This window comes from Gossypium hirsutum, chromosome A04, assembly GCF_007990345.1.
Source record: "Gossypium hirsutum isolate 1008001.06 chromosome A04, Gossypium_hirsutum_v2.1, whole genome shotgun sequence".
Classification (NCBI taxonomy): Eukaryota; Viridiplantae; Streptophyta; class Magnoliopsida; order Malvales; family Malvaceae; genus Gossypium; species Gossypium hirsutum.
In genome coordinates, this window is record NC_053427.1 from 83697797 (window position 1) to 83713728 (window position 15932).

The window sequence follows — 15932 nt, forward strand, 5'->3', positions numbered from 1 at the left end:
AAAAGGAAACAATGAGTCAATTTTAGCACTAGAGATGAGAAGCAATATACATAAATGAAACAAATACACATCCCCAACAATTCAAAAACACACACATTAGCTAAGCATAAAGTAGTAGCAGCATCTATTAACAAAAAAAAAAACCGAATGCGAAAAATGAAGGAAAAGACGAAGTCGAAGGTCGAAGAGGAACATTTCGAGGTTAAAGCAGGGCTTGGACCAGACAATTTCCAGGGCAGGTCCCATCTGCAAAACATTTTATGTATTTCAAGGCTTCCTCCTTTGACACCTTTCAATAATCAAATGCTTGGATAATATTACAAGTACTGCAGTATGTATCTCTTTTCGATTACAAGAAATACGGGACTCCGGTCCTCGGCCCTCTCATCTGATTATTCTCTTCTGTTTCAGTGAAATACTTCACTTTTCTCTCCTGAAAACCGATGTTAAAAATAGTAAGCATCATGAATATCATGTATTTGAGGATGAGATTACATTTATTATTAAATATCATTAAGAAAAAAAACTAGACCAGAAGTTGAATCAATCAGATCTTCGATTTTCAGTTCAACCGATTGAACCAAAGGATTTGATCAAAACCCTTTTTTAATATATTTTAAAGTTCAAATCTCATTGATTACAAACAAATTTTTAAAAAGGAAAAAGTTCAAAAATACAAAATCTGTCTTTAATGGTTTTATCTGGATTTTTACTGGTTAAACCAGTAATATTGCCGGTTCAATGTCTGAGTTAATACACCAGACCAAACAGCCTTCCAGTTTCCGGTTCAACTAATCTAATCAGCAGTTAAATTTGATACTAAAGAAGACTACCAACACACAAATATATAGACATAATGGGAAAAGAAGAAAAGGAGATAGCGAGGGGAAAAAAAAACAATTCTCACCATATTCTCGTTGAAGCTCAATATAGAAGCTACATTCCCACAACGGTAACAATAATTTGGTGCAGACCACACCTGGAAATTTCAATAAACAAGAAACTCCATTAGCCTCTTAATACCATTAAGCTTAAAAGGTTTAAGCAGAAAGTTTAGTGTCTCACAGTTACAAGGCCTTTATCTTCAAACATATACTTAAGGCCTTCTTGCACGAGTTGGTGAGCTCGACAAACAAGATCGAGATTATTTATGTGGTTGAACTGCAACAGATGAAAAGATTAAGATTATTATTTCAACATGACTATAGACTGAGATGAGATCAATTACCTCCGATGTGACCCTGGACCCAAATAGCCAACCTGCTCCGCGTGGACTGACTGCCCATGTTTCAATATCTTCAGGATCACTCCACATGAGATCACAGAATGGGCCTTCGTGAGGAATCTCAGAGTTCCGCTCAATTACCCTCATCTATTATAGAAGCAGAGAAAAGAAAAATGCATCAAGCACCATATATAATAAAATAAAGAGAAAGTAGAACCTGGAGCTTAACTTGGTTCAAGTGGTCATCCTTAAGGGGTAGCATTTAGCAAATCTGGAGTTTGAGTCCCAACAACTGCAACCCTTCCCCTAATCCCATGCTAAAAAGTGAATAAATAAAGAGAAACTAGTACTTAACATTGAAAATACCATCATTACAAAATGGATGGTTATCGACTAAAGAGTCACTTACTTCTTCAGCAGTAAGAAACCAAAGAAAACACACAGCACGACCAAGACTTAGTTTTTACAAGGTAAGACTTTGAAGTGGATGGCTATTTATGAAACGGAAAGGAATGATATTAATCCTAGGACAAGATGGTTACAAAAACATATAAAGTCCAACGCTGTGATGCACCCCCTGAATGGTTAAAAGCCAGAAAGGTTGCCTGATCAACGTATGCAGCCAAGGCTAAAAAGACCATCCAAAATATCTAAAATTCTATAACCTTCCCATTATTTCCTAAAATATTACTCTTCTTCTCTTGACCATAATTTTGCCTTCCCCTAAAAGAGAAGGAGGAAATAAGGCACCATACATGCCCTGATTATATTTGATTCCTAGAGAAGTATAAGACCAGTTCACCACATAATGATAATCGTTCATGCTTTGCTACAAGATAACTATCCTAAACTTCAACATACACAAGTCGTTATCAAAGAAAATATCCGGGCTGTAGGCAAATACTCTAAAATTACAACACATGACATGCACAAGCAAACGTAAGCAAAATAAATGATATATTAAAAATTGAGTGAACTTCTAGCATTGCTGCAAATCAAAATTGCCCACCTAAACCTAAGAAAATACCTGATCAACTGATCGTATATCAGGAGAAAGACCACCATGTACACAGAGTACCTGCAAAATAGGAAATAGGAGACCTATTAAAGAATGCAAGTAAGGTGCTTAGCTATAGATGCTTTAGAAAGAGAATGCTTACAGTCCCATTTATAATTGCTGAAAGTGTAAGATAATCAAAAACATCTGTACAATACCGCCATGCATTAGCATTTCCATACTTCCTCTGGCACTCATCATAGAAACCATAAACCTAGTAAAGATATGTACACACGGTAAACTGTCAGTCCCTCATATTTTGAATGCTTTTATCAAAATTATTACCCTAAAAATCAAACTAATGCAGTATTTGGACATAAAAACTGCGATCCTCACAAAATTTAACCCTTAGAGTTCCATTCATGCGTCCTAGAAAGGTATCCAATCTTCTTCCCCCCCCCCAAAAAAAAAAAGGTCGCTATATCAGTATGACACGCATTTTCCTTGGTGATATAATTTGAACACATACCTGAGTTAATTGTCTACTCTCATGATTCCCCCGCAAGAGAGTGATATTAGCTGGGTGCCTACAATTCAGAAAACATAGGAAAAAGAAAAAGTTACCTCTAGCTGCAAATAAGAAACAACATTAGATAACCTGACAAACCAAAAATAGGACCAGAAAAGTAATTTCCTTATCAAATGCATAGACAAACAGTAGCGGAACCAATTCATAAGTATTTATATTTGTATTTTGAATCTTCTAATATAAATAGTATATTACAGGCAATCTATCCTACTATCTTGCTGCCAAAACACCATGGTATGTCTGAAAGGACCATTTGGCCGTGAGTAGGACAAAACTAGTAATTTCAAAACAAATAATGAAATTTGACAATAATGATCTGATACACCTCAACCTATGGTTACATTATACATTAGAAATAATCCGGCTAGTAAATACAAAGAGAACCGAGGACGAATCAGAACCAGAGAAATAATGCATCCAATCACATAGTTGAATACCAGAAGACAAACCCAAAGAAAAATTATAGAAATGCTTGAGTATGTCTCTAGAGGACATACCTTGCCTTAAGAAGCAAAAGAATAGTGAAAACTTCAAGACTATTATAACCTCGATCAACAAAATCTCCCTGTCCAAAGGAAAAAGAAGGTTTAGCACCCATTACTTGAAACCAATATTATAACAGAGATTGACATCACATAGAATTTTCACAAAATTTCCATGCACGACAGGAGATATAAAATATACCATAAAAATGTAATTTGTTTCTGGCACTTGACCTCCTGTCTGAAAGAGTTTCATCAGATCATGAAACTGGCCATGGATATCACCACAGACGGTTACCGGACTGTTGACAGGTTGCACATTCGACTCCTCAATGAGAATTTCTTTTACCTGTAACGTTTTGTAGAATAAAAAAGCCTTCAGATAAATCCCACAAATAATAAACCTTCACAGAAAATAAAAAACTGACATTACTGCAATGAATGACATAGAAACTAGATACTAAAGTTAAGCATATGAATCTGCAATCAATTAAAATCCCCATATTCCCAGGAAATGCCAATTATTCAGGTCCTGGAAGCTTTGTTTTCATGAAATAAAACAACAACAACAATAATAACAACTCAGTTATGGGAAAATTCTTTTCATAAAAGAAATTAAGCAATATAAATTTTAAAAATAATAAGAATAATAAAATGCATAGATGACATAAGTTTCAAGTACAGACATGAACTAGACATTTTTCTTGCATTTCTTGATTCATTTCAAAAAAGTTCTCAAACTTAATTCTACCATATCAAACATCCATTCTTTCAATTTCATCTGATTTCTCAATCACCAAAAGAAGCCACACAAACCCGTCTTATTCCTCCCCCCCCCCCCAAAATAAATAAAAACATAAAGAAAATATAACCAATTTTAAAAACCCTAGAATCATAAATGAGGCTAAAAAGAATATACGTATTCGCAAAGAAGCTGAAGCTCGTCTTCCGAAAGATGCTGGCCTTCTTTAACCTTTGCTATCCACTGATCCAAATCCATCGATTTTTTTCTTCTCTTTCGGAATTTGAATTCCCTTTTTTCTCTTCTTTTTGCTGTGTAGATAAATATATGAAATTTCTCGCACTTTTCTCTTTGGAATTTGAATTCCCTTTTAAGTACCAGAGAGACTGCGAAAAGAACAAGATTTCAATGGACGCTTTCCTTCTTTATTATTTTTATTTTCGTTAAACGATCAAACAAACAAAACAGATCTGGGCGTTTTTCTTTTATTATTATTATTAGGGTAAACTGTCAAAATAATCACTTTTGTTTACTTCAAGTTACATTTTAGTCATTTATGTTTGAAATGTTACGTTTTAGTCACTTATGTTAATAAATGTGTTGAACATTTTAGGACTTTTATCAGAAATAACCCAAAATTTTGCATTAATTATGAGAATAACCTGTTTTAAACGGACCTAAATGTAAATAGACCAAAAATTTAAAACCATTTAAAATTGAAGCTATCGATGGGAATTGTGTGACCACTTTTTTCATCCAATCTAGAAGGGTAATTGCTTCATCATGTCTCTGAACATTTTACATAATTAGACTTCAGCCCTCTGCTACCAATGGCAACGGTGACACTCAAAAATTTTATTTTTTTTAAATAAAAGGGTGGTGACACCAATAGCAATGGCGTCATTGACGTTTACTGTTCAAAATAGGTCATTTACATATATAATTTTCAAAGTGGATCATTTTCATAAATAATGTAAAATTTTGGGTCGTCTTTATAAAAAGCCACATTTTATTCACTTAACCAAACATAAAGGACTCAAATATAACCTGAGAAAAATAAAAATGACAATATTGGTAGTTTACCCTTATTATTATTGTTTTTTTTTCCATATATATTATATATAAAAAAATGCAGTGAAAACAACAGCGTCTCTGCCATGATATTTCTTTTTTGGGTCAACTCTAACTAACATCCTCAAACAATCACCTAGATTCCATATTGGTCCTTAAATTTCTAAAGGGTAAACTACACAGTTGCTCACCCAACTTTCATAAGTTTTTATTTTAGACCCCAAAATAAAAAGTTTGCAATTTAGACACTGTTGTTATATACTTTTATCGTTTTAGTCACTCGTAGTTAATTTGTCATTAAATACACTCACTTTAAGTACCTAACTTTAGTAAATTTTCATTTTGGTCAATCATTTATCTTTTAAACTTCCTTTATTCTTTTTTTTTAAGAATTAATTTTTTTTTCAATAAGGAAAAAATTTAGGAATTTATAGAGGAAATTTGGGTTAGGAAAACTATTTTATCTTTTTAATTTCTTTCATTTTCTTTATTGTAGAATTAATTTTAATTTTTTCTCAATAAAATATAAGAGAAAAACTTAGAGTTTTACAGGAAAGATCAGGGGCGTAGCCAGGGGGGCTGGCATGGGCCCTGGCCCCCCTAAAATAGAAAATTTCATTTTAGGCCCTTGACATTTTTTAAAAATTTTAAATTAGTAAAGGTAAAATTCCACTTTGGCCCTCTATAAAATTATAAAAAATTAAAATTTCATCCGGCTCCCTTAAAAAAATTTTCTGGCTTCGCCCCTGGGAAAGATACTTAGAAAACAAAAACAAAAAGAAATTTCAGCAAAAGTAATTAAATTAATAAAAAATATCTAGATTACAATTTCATTCAATGTATCAACTAATTGTTCTATTTTCGCCCAACTTATCCTAACCGAGTTCGTTACTAATTCGGAGTATTAAAATTCCCTTAATTTTCTTCAAAGTTGTTAAAGAACTAATTTAATCTAATTATTGAGCTATTTTCTTATGTCAATAATTTAGACCAAATTGATCAAGAACAAACTCTAATTTTGATTACCCAAGATAATTAATTTTTCATAAAAAGACGTGCCATAAGTATTTGAACCCTAGTTGTGAAATTATTATTTTTTCACTAATAACATATCAAATATGAACTCTATTTAACAGTTTACGTTATATTTATAAGTAAACTATAAAAATAGTCTTTCAACTATTAATTTTTTTCGATTTAGTTCTAAAATATTTATTTCAAAAAGTTAAGTGATTAAATAAAAAAATATAATAATTGGATGACTATTTTTATACTTTACTTTATATTTATTTTCAAGTTCATTGTTATTTTCGAAACTCCAATATATAAAATAATAAAAATAATAAATTAATGGCCAAAAAAGAGCATGACATAAACTAGTTACTTCTTGAAGACAATATCAATAGAGACATCTATGAGTCGGGCTGCAGTCTGATTTCAAAGAATTTTCAAATTCTTGTTTTCAAGCCAAAACGATCCAGCACAAAAAATTATTTTCAGTTCAAAATATTAATAAAATTTTTAAAATATATTTTTATATTGATATTTATATATTCTTATATTAATTACATTTAAAATTAATTTTATTATTCAAATTCAATTCCAACCACCCAAAATAGTTAATTAAATTATTATTATTCTAAAATATAAGTGTAATAAAATAAGAAAACATTAAGTTTAACCTAATTTTTAAGGACTAAATTGAATACAATAATCAAAACTAAATTTTAAATTAGATATTTTTAGGCAACCTTTTAACTTCTACTCATAAAATTGTCCTAATTCCCAGCTTGTAGAGCCAAATATTGTGTTTGTATATATATATATGTATATATATATTGTTTTAAATTGAGTTTGTATTTTCTTACATCAATGATAAAAAATAATAATAATTTCAAACTAAATTTAGTCATTAACATTTATATCTTTTATCAATTTGGTCATTATTCAATTTTTAACTAAAAAGATTCAAATTCGATTATCAACCTTTCAAAAAAAAAGATAAATTACTCTTTTTTAATGAAAAATATTGATTAAAACGTTAAAGTTTTAAATCAATCACCTCATTAATATCTCTAACCATATATACAATTGGAAAGGAGTCTTTGATTAATTATCGTAAAATCAATCGCCTCGTTAGTATCTCCAGCCGTACATGCTTTTCCAAAATCTTCAACTGAGACGAATATAGTTGATGAAGCTTAGTCTTCTACGATCAAATAACAAACTCGATCTTTCTCTTGGCCGCTCATCATCCACATTTCCATACTTATTTTAAATTGCACATAAAACATATTCACTCTAAAGGATTAAAAACAATATACATATAAAAGTCAAATCTTCAAGTATTATAATCAAAATTAAAACATGATACAATGATATATTTACAAGTTTTATTACTCTAAAATTGTGGCTTTTAATTAATTTTAATAAAAACTCACAATATTTGTTGAAAATCTATACTATAATTAGTAGTTAGCTATGAACCCATAAAAAAATAACAAAGATTAATGATTAAAGTAAATTGCTATTCGGGGGTGAAGTTAGAATTCTTTTTAAGGGACCAAAATTAAATTAAAATTTTTATGATAGTAAAAATACAGTTTTACCATTTGAAGAGCCTATAATTTTTAAAGGATTAAATCAAAATTTTATCATTTTTAAGGGGCTAAAATATAATTTTACCTTTATTAATTTAAAATTTTAAAGGGCTTAAATAAAAAAATTTCCATTTTAGAAGGCCTGCTACTCTTTATATATATTTTAAAATCAGGCATATATATATTTTACTAAGATTAAATTTTATAGAAAAAGAAAAGTACTAAACTGAATTTAGAAATATAGTAATTAGAAACCTAAACTACAGCTGGAAAAGTAAATTTACGATATTATATATATAAATAAAATATTAATAATTGAACATATATAGAATGCATAATATTTTATAATAAAAAAAAATATATATATATATAAAAAGCAGATGGAATAAGGATCAAGGAACGTACTTGTTGTTCATCAGGAAGTGAAAATTCATGTCCGTCATTGTTTCGAGACCCTATCGGATCATTCCCGCCACCAGCATAAACAGGATCGTTCCTTTGCTCCTTTCATGTCCCACATCCCGCTGCTCAATTGTTTCTTTGTCCATTACCCTTCTTTTTTAATTTTAGTAAACAAGTAAAAAGTTTCAGCGGAAGTCTTCCCGAATATCTTCCACGGTTTTTTATCTTTATCTCCATAGATTTCAAAGTCAGGGATGTAATCGCAAGGTAATGGTTCACCATTTACCTTCTTCGAGCGAGAGGTAACATGTGATAAGTTCCTAGTGAGTTGGTATAAACTTATATAGTGAATTTTAAATATATTAAATTTAAAAATTCAAAATTTTTAATAATATATAAATTTTATAAAACTTATAAAAACATTATATAAAATATTTAAAATATATTTAAAAATATAAAAGTTAATAAATAATTTAATATATTAGAAATTTCATTAAATTAAAAAAACCAATTTTTTGTAATATACAAATTATATAAAATAAACAATTATATAAAATGAATAGTTCAAAAAATTAAAAAAGGAAACTTTATTTTTAATATTTTATATAATGTTTTTATAAAATTTATATACTACTAAAAATTTTGAATTTTTAAATTTAAAACTATATTATATATATTGAATTTTAAATATATTGGCAATCATCCATATTTTGGAAAGACAAAGATATGGGTATCAAAATGTTGGCACTAAAAATCTAAGATTTAAGGCACCAAGAGTGGGATTAAGATTTGGCATGAGATAATTGCAAATTTTGGTCCCTAATTGTATAGTGACTTTGCAAGTTGATCCCTGAACCTCCACTATAAATAGGCCTAACCATTTCTCATTTTTATCAACCCACATTTGTCATTCTCTACTTAAGGCATTTTTCTCTCTCTTTGTAAATCTTCACTTGTATTTTAGAGTGAAATATATTTGGTAGTGCCCAAGGACGTAGGCAAAATTTGTTGAACCTCGTTAAAATACTAGTGTTCTTTATTGTATTATTTTGCATATTTTGTGAGTGTGTTGTCGTGATTCATTGTGCTATTAAATTACGATAGAGGGATATTCTAGCTAGGAAAAACTTGGTACTTAAGCAATCCTTGTGATCCACCTTTCTTTCCTGGGAATTGAACTTAGTGTGATTTTTTAGTACAATAATTTTACTCTTTTACACGCTTCTGCACAACAATTGGTATCCGAGCTAAATTCGTACTTGGTAAATACGATCGTTTACGATACTATTTGCGTATACGGTATTATTCATCCACGACACTATTCATATTGACAGTACTATTCACATATACAGTAGTTGGGATTGAGGAGAAAAATGACAAAGGCATCGTCATCAGCAAAGACTACTATGACAAATGTAAAATTTGAAGTAGAGAAATTTGATGGTACCAATAATTTTGGTATGTGGCAATGTGAGATCTTGGATGTCTTATGTCAGCAAGAGCTGGATATAACCCTTGAAGAAAAACCTGACAAGATGGATGGCAAGGAGTGGGCCAAAATAAATAGACAAACGTGTGGTACAATTCGCCTATGTTTGGCCAAAAAGTAGAAGTACTTTGTCATAAGGGAGACATTAGCAAAAAAGTTGTAGGATACACTGGAAGAAAAGTTTCTAAAGAAAAGTCTTAAAAATAGGCTTTATATGAAAAATAAACTTTATCGATTCACGTATGCACTTGGTATGTCGATGAATGACCATGTCAACTCATTTAATAAAATTTTAGCAGACTTGTTAAATTTGGATGAGAAATTTAAAGATGAAGACAAGACATTATTGTTGTTGAATTCCCTTCCTGATGAATATGATCATCTTACCACCATATTACTTCATGGGAAGGATACGATCACATTTGATGCAATCTATAGTGCGTTGTATAGATTTGAGACTCGAAAGAAAGATAACAAGGATCACAGAGATATAACTGCAGAAGTCTTAACAGGAAGAGGTCGTTCACACAGCAGCAAACTTGGTAGAAGGGGAAAGTCCAAAGGGAGACCTGCCAAAGATGAATGTACTTTTTGTCGTGAGAAAGGGCATTGGAAAAAGAATTGTCTTAAGTTACAAAAGGGCAAGGCTATTTCTAATGCATGTGTAGCGAAGCATGATGAGGAGTCAGACTTTAGCTTGGTTGGCATGGCAATGGCATGTCATACAGATGAGTGGATTTTGGATTCAAGATGTACTTACCATATGTGTCCTAATAAGGACTAGTTTTCTAGTCTTAAAAAACTAGAAGGTGGAGTTGTTTTTGGGCAATGATAGCGCTTGTAATACAATGAGAGTAGGTACAATCCAATTGAAGAATCACGACGACTCAATCCAAGTCTTGACAGATGTTCGTTACATACCTAGTTTGAAGAAAAATCTCATATCATTAGAGATTACTAAAGGTAGTAGTTAGGGTATTGACAATGATGAAAGGTACAATAAGGAATAACCTATACTATTTAAATGGAAGTACAGTTATTGGATCAACATCAACAGTTTCTGCGAAAGATGCAGATTCAGAGGCTACCAGGTTATGGCATATGCGATTGGGACATGCTGGTGAAAAAGTTTGCAGAATTTGGCAAAGCAAGGCTTGTTGAAAGATGCAAATTCTTGCAAATTGAAATTCTGTGAACATTGCATTCTGGGCAAGCAGATGAGGGTAAAATTTGGTTCAGCAATTCACAATACGAAAGAAATTTTGGACTATGTTCACAGTGATGTGTGGGGACCTACCAAAGTGGCTTTTTTGGAAGGTATGCATTATTTCATTACTTTTGTTGATGATTATTCAAGAAGTATGGGTGTATCTAATGAAAAGAAAAAATGAAGTTTTGGATGCATTTCTGAAATGGAAGAAGATGGTGGGGACTCAGACTGGTCGAAAGGTCAAATGACTTCGATCAGATAATGGTATAGAGTACAAGAATGATCCATTTCTACAAGTATGTCAAGATGAGGGCATTATGTGACACTTTACTATTCGGGATACACCATAGCAAAATGGGATGTCAGAACGTATGAATCGGACTATATTGGAGAAAGTTCGATATATGTTGTCTAATACTGGATTGGGCAAGAAATTTTGGAATGAGGCAGTTACATATGCATACCATCTAATTAACCGTTTGCTATCAGCTGCAATAAATGGAAAAACTCCTATGGAGATGTAGACTGGTAAATCTACTATTGATTATAAGTCTTTACATGTTTTTGGTTCCACTGCATATTATCATGTAAAAGAATCTAAGTTAGACCCAAGAACAAAGAAAGCATTATTCCTGGGTATAACTGGTGGAGTAAAATGATATCGTCTCTGGTGTTCTGATATAAGGAAGATTGTTTTCAGTAGAGATGTGACTTTTGATGAATCAACCATAACGAAGAACAAGGATTCACAAAAGGATGACAAAACCAGTAGTACTTTGCAGCAGGTGGAGCTTGAAAAGGTTAACGATAATCTAGCTAATATTGAAGGAACAAATGATGAAGAAGTTTCGACCCAAGAACTACAGCAACAAGATTCAATTGCATATAGAAAGCCCAGAAGAGAAATTTGTATGCCTGCTCGCTTTGATGATATGGTGGCTTATGCACTTCCAATTGCAGATGATGATGTTCCTTCTACTTACACAGAAGCAAGAAGTAACCCTGATGGTGTAAAGTGGAAGCAAGCTATGAATGAAGAAATGCACTCTCTTCATAAAAATAGGACTTGGGAGTTGATGACACTACTCAAAGGAAAGAAGGCAATTAGATGCAAATGAGTATATGCAAAGAATGAAATTCCATATAAGGCTAGATTGGTAGTAAAGGGTTACGCTCAGAAAGAAGGAATAGACTACAATGAAATATTTTCTCCAGTTGTGAAGCATTCGTCTATTCAGAGTTTGCTAGCCTTGGTTGCGCAATATGATCTTGAACTAGTTCAGCTCGATGTGAAGACCTCATTTTTACACGGTGATTTGGAAGAGGAAATCTATATGACTTAGCTAGATGGATTCAAGGTTGCTGATAAAGAAAACTGGGTTTGCAAACTGACAAAGTCGCTTTACGGATTGAAACAATCTCCCAGGCAGTGGTACAAGCAATTTGATCAATTCATAAAAGGGTAAAGGTACACAATAAGTAAATTTAATCATTGCGTGTATTTTTAGAAGCTACAATAAGGAATTTTCATATACTTGCTCTTATATGTTGACGATATGTTGATAGCATCTAAGAGTAAAGTTGAAATTGAGAGATTGAAACTTATCTCAACCTTGAGTTTAAGATAAAAGATCTAGGTGAAGCTAAGAAAATTCTTGGCATGGAAATATGTAGAGATAAAGCTCATGGCAGAGTTAGCTTGTCTCAGAAGCAATATTTGAAGAAAGTACTACAGAGTTTGGCATGAACGAGCAGACAAAACCTGTAAGTACCCCGTTGGCTTCTCATTTCAAGCTTTCTGCACAACTATCTCCTTCAACGAATACAGAACAAGAATACATGTTACAAGTTTTATATTCTAATGCAGTAGGTAGCTTGATGTATGCAATGGTGTGTACAAGACCCGACATTTCACAGGCAGTTAGTATAGTGAGCAGGTATATGCATAATCCTGGAAAATGACATTGGTAAGTTGTGAAATGGATTCTACGGTATATTTAGAAGACCATGGATGTTGGATTACTGTTCAAGCAGGATACACTACTTGGTAAAGGTGTTATTGGGTACGTTAATTCTGACTATGCTAATGATTTAGATAAAAGAAGATCAACCACCGATTATGTATTTACACTTGCTGGAGGAACAATAAGTTGGAAGTCTACACTGCAGTCTACAGTTGCGTTGTCAACCACAGAAGCCGAATACATGGCTGTAGTAGAGACTGTAAATGAAGCTATTTGGTTACAAGGTATGGTTAAAATCTTGGAGTTGGTTCAGGAGCATATTAATGTGTATTGTGATAGTCAAAGTGCTATTCATTTAGGAAAGAATCAAGTCTATCATGCACGTACAAAGCATATCGACGTACGATTCCATTTTATTCGGAAATTATTGATGAAGGGAAAACTCATCTTCAGAAGATTAAAACTACAGATAATCCCACAGATATGATGACCAATGTGGTAACAACAACCAAGTTCAAACATTGTTTGAACTTAATCAATATCCTGCAAGTTTAACAGTTGAAGAAGGCACTATCAAGTATCGTTGACAAAGGCAGGAAGAATTGAGTGAAGATAAGATTATCCTAATCAAATCTTCAAGGTGGAGATTATTGGCAATCTTCCATATTTTGAAAAGACAAAGATATGAGTATCAAAATGTTGGCACTAAAAATCTGAGATTTAAGGCACCAAGAGTGGAATTGAGATTTGGCATGAGATAATTGAAAATTTTGGTCCCTAATTGTATATTGACTTTGCTAGTTGATCCTTGAACCTCCACTATAAATAGGCCTAACCATTTCTCATATTTTATCAACCCACATTTGTCATTCTCTACTTAAGGCATTTTTCTCTCTCTTTATAAATTTTCACTTGTATTTTGGAGTGAACTATATTTGGTAGTGCCCGAGGACGTAGACAAAATTTGCTGAACCTTGTTAAAATACTAGTGTTCTTTATTGTATTATTTTGCATATTTTGTGAGTGTAATTGTTGTGATTTATTGTGCTAGTAAATTACGATAAAGGGATATTCTGGCTAGGAAAGACCTGGTACTTAAGCGATCCTTATAATCCACCTCTCTTTCCTGAGAATTGAACTTAGTGTGATTTTTTAGTATAATAATTTTACTCTTTTACACGCTTCCGCACAACAAAATATATTTTTAAAATTTTGAGTTTTGTAATAGATAAACATCATCGTCATATATGTAAAAGAATGTAACATAACATGTTCTCATTATTTCAAAGTTGAAAAGGATTCAAATTAAAGTCTTAATTTTTAAGTGGGACTAAAATGGGAATTATCCTAGTCTGCTCCCCTCCTGGCTTGGTCCGTCGAGGTATAACAGTGGATAAGTGGCTTAATTACTAAAACAGACCTTGAATTTTCTTTTTACTACAATAAGATCATAATTAAAGAAATTTCCAAATATAATAATAAATTTAACTATCAAAATATGTAAATAAATTTAAATAATTTAATCTCAATATAAAAGTAATAATATAATCCACAATCCCAATTTAATTGCAAATCATAATTTAATATATAAAATTTCTTTATTATTACCCCAATATATATACATAAATTAATATCCACAGAATTTCTTCATTTATTAAGTTTCTTAAATTTCAAGACCACTTTACAATGGATTCCGATTATCAATATGACATGATGTTTTTTTTGAGTTATCGGTTTATACCAACCAACGAGGAACTTATCACATGTTACCTTTCGAAGAAGGTAAATGGTGAACCATTACCTTGCGATTACATCCCTGACTTTGAAATCTACAAGGATAAATATAAAGAACCGTGGAAGATTTTCAGGGAGACTGCAGATGAAACTTTTTACGTGTTCACTAAACTAACAAAGAAAGGTATAGACAAAGAATCGATTGAGTAGCGAGATGTGGGACATGAAAGGAGCAAATGATCAATCCTATTAACGCTCATGACGGGAATAATCAGATAGGGTCTCGAAAACTTTTGATTTTCGAGATTAAGGATTCTAAGAACGAAAGAAAGGGACGTTCGCTCATGCATGAATTTTCACTTCCTGATGAACAAGAAGTACGTTCATTTGCTGCTGCTTCTTTTTTTAATATTTTTGTTATCAAATATTATGCCTGGTATATAAGTTCGATTATTAATATTTTATATATGCTTTTTTTCTAATAAATAATAATAATAATAAACTACGGCATCTTAAACCTCTGTTTATACTTTATGAAATAAAAAAATTTATTAATATATATATTTGTTATATCTATATTTTATCTCTCAAATTTCTTTGTGAGGGATGGAAATAGTGGGAGATGATTAGGATGAAGATGGGTATTGGGAAAAAATATATTTAATTACTTTAATTAATTTATTAAAGTAAAAAAGAATAATATAGGCTATTGAATCAATTTACTCCAAATTTACCATGGTATTTGATTCATGCATAAAATACTTCACCCATGAGCTTTACCTAATTTCAGCTGATCCGACCCGACTTGACCCGATTTATTATTTATTAATAATTTCCTTAGTTAAATTTAAATTTAAATACAAAAATATTTCTTTAAAATAATCATATCAAACACAACTTGACTTAAAAGAAAATCTAACATCATGACTCGCCCTGACTAATGAAGAAATGCAATTACATTAAAATATACCATAAGTCCGATATTCTTTGTAAATTTGAAATTTTATCCTCAAACTTTTATTTCAAGGAATTTAGTCAATTTATTTTTTAAATTTCTTTCAAAATTCAAGTAGAACAACTAATACTGTAAAGACTATTTTATTAAATTCAAGTTCATTACAACACCATTTTTTTTTGTTATGTTGTTACTGAATTTTTTCTTATTTCAAAATGTTACACCAACAAATTTAACAAAAAAATTAACACTTGAATTTTGAAATCTTGAAAGTAAAGGGATTAAATTCCTGAAAATAAATTTACAGGGACTAAATTTCAAATTTGTGAAAAGTATAGGAACCTATGGCATATTTTAACCATCTAATTATAATGGATAGATGAAATGTCAAGAGGATATTGTCTTAAAAGGAGATGAGATTTATGCCAACTCCATTGAAGCTTCCATAGCAATGGCAGGGGAATACAGTCCA

At 31.3% G+C, this 15932-nt stretch overlaps 1 protein-coding gene across 1 annotated transcript; it reads right to left on the minus strand.

Moving 5' to 3' along the window:
* LOC107898883 (phytochrome-associated serine/threonine-protein phosphatase 1) lies at positions 1-4498 on the minus strand. The gene is made up of 10 exons (XM_016824449.2): positions 4213-4498; positions 3496-3642; positions 3309-3376; positions 2752-2809; positions 2386-2496; positions 2253-2303; positions 1229-1372; positions 1066-1161; positions 908-979; positions 1-433 (listed from the first exon to the last, which is right to left on the minus strand). Exons 1-10 carry the CDS (start codon positions 4291-4293, stop codon positions 350-352), a joined length of 912 nt encoding a protein of 303 aa, XP_016679938.1. The 5' UTR covers positions 4294-4498; the 3' UTR covers positions 1-349.
* Positions 4499-15932: the final 11434 nt, after the last annotated feature.

What these genes read in the sequence shown, in the direction of transcription:
- LOC107898883 (XM_016824449.2), bottom strand. Translation starts at nt 4,293, where the DNA reads ATGGATTTGGATCAGTGGATAGCAAAGGTTAAAGAAGGCCAGCATCTT. An exon ending in CTTTTGCTTCTTAAGGCAAG is followed by an intron (nt 2,810 to 3,308) that starts GTATGTCCTCTA and finishes TCTGAATTGTAG; the next exon opens with GCACCCAGCTAATATCACTC. An exon ending in GGTCCAGGGTCACATCGGAG is followed by an intron (nt 1,162 to 1,228) that starts GTAATTGATCTC and finishes CATCTGTTGCAG; the next exon opens with TTCAACCACATAAATAATCT.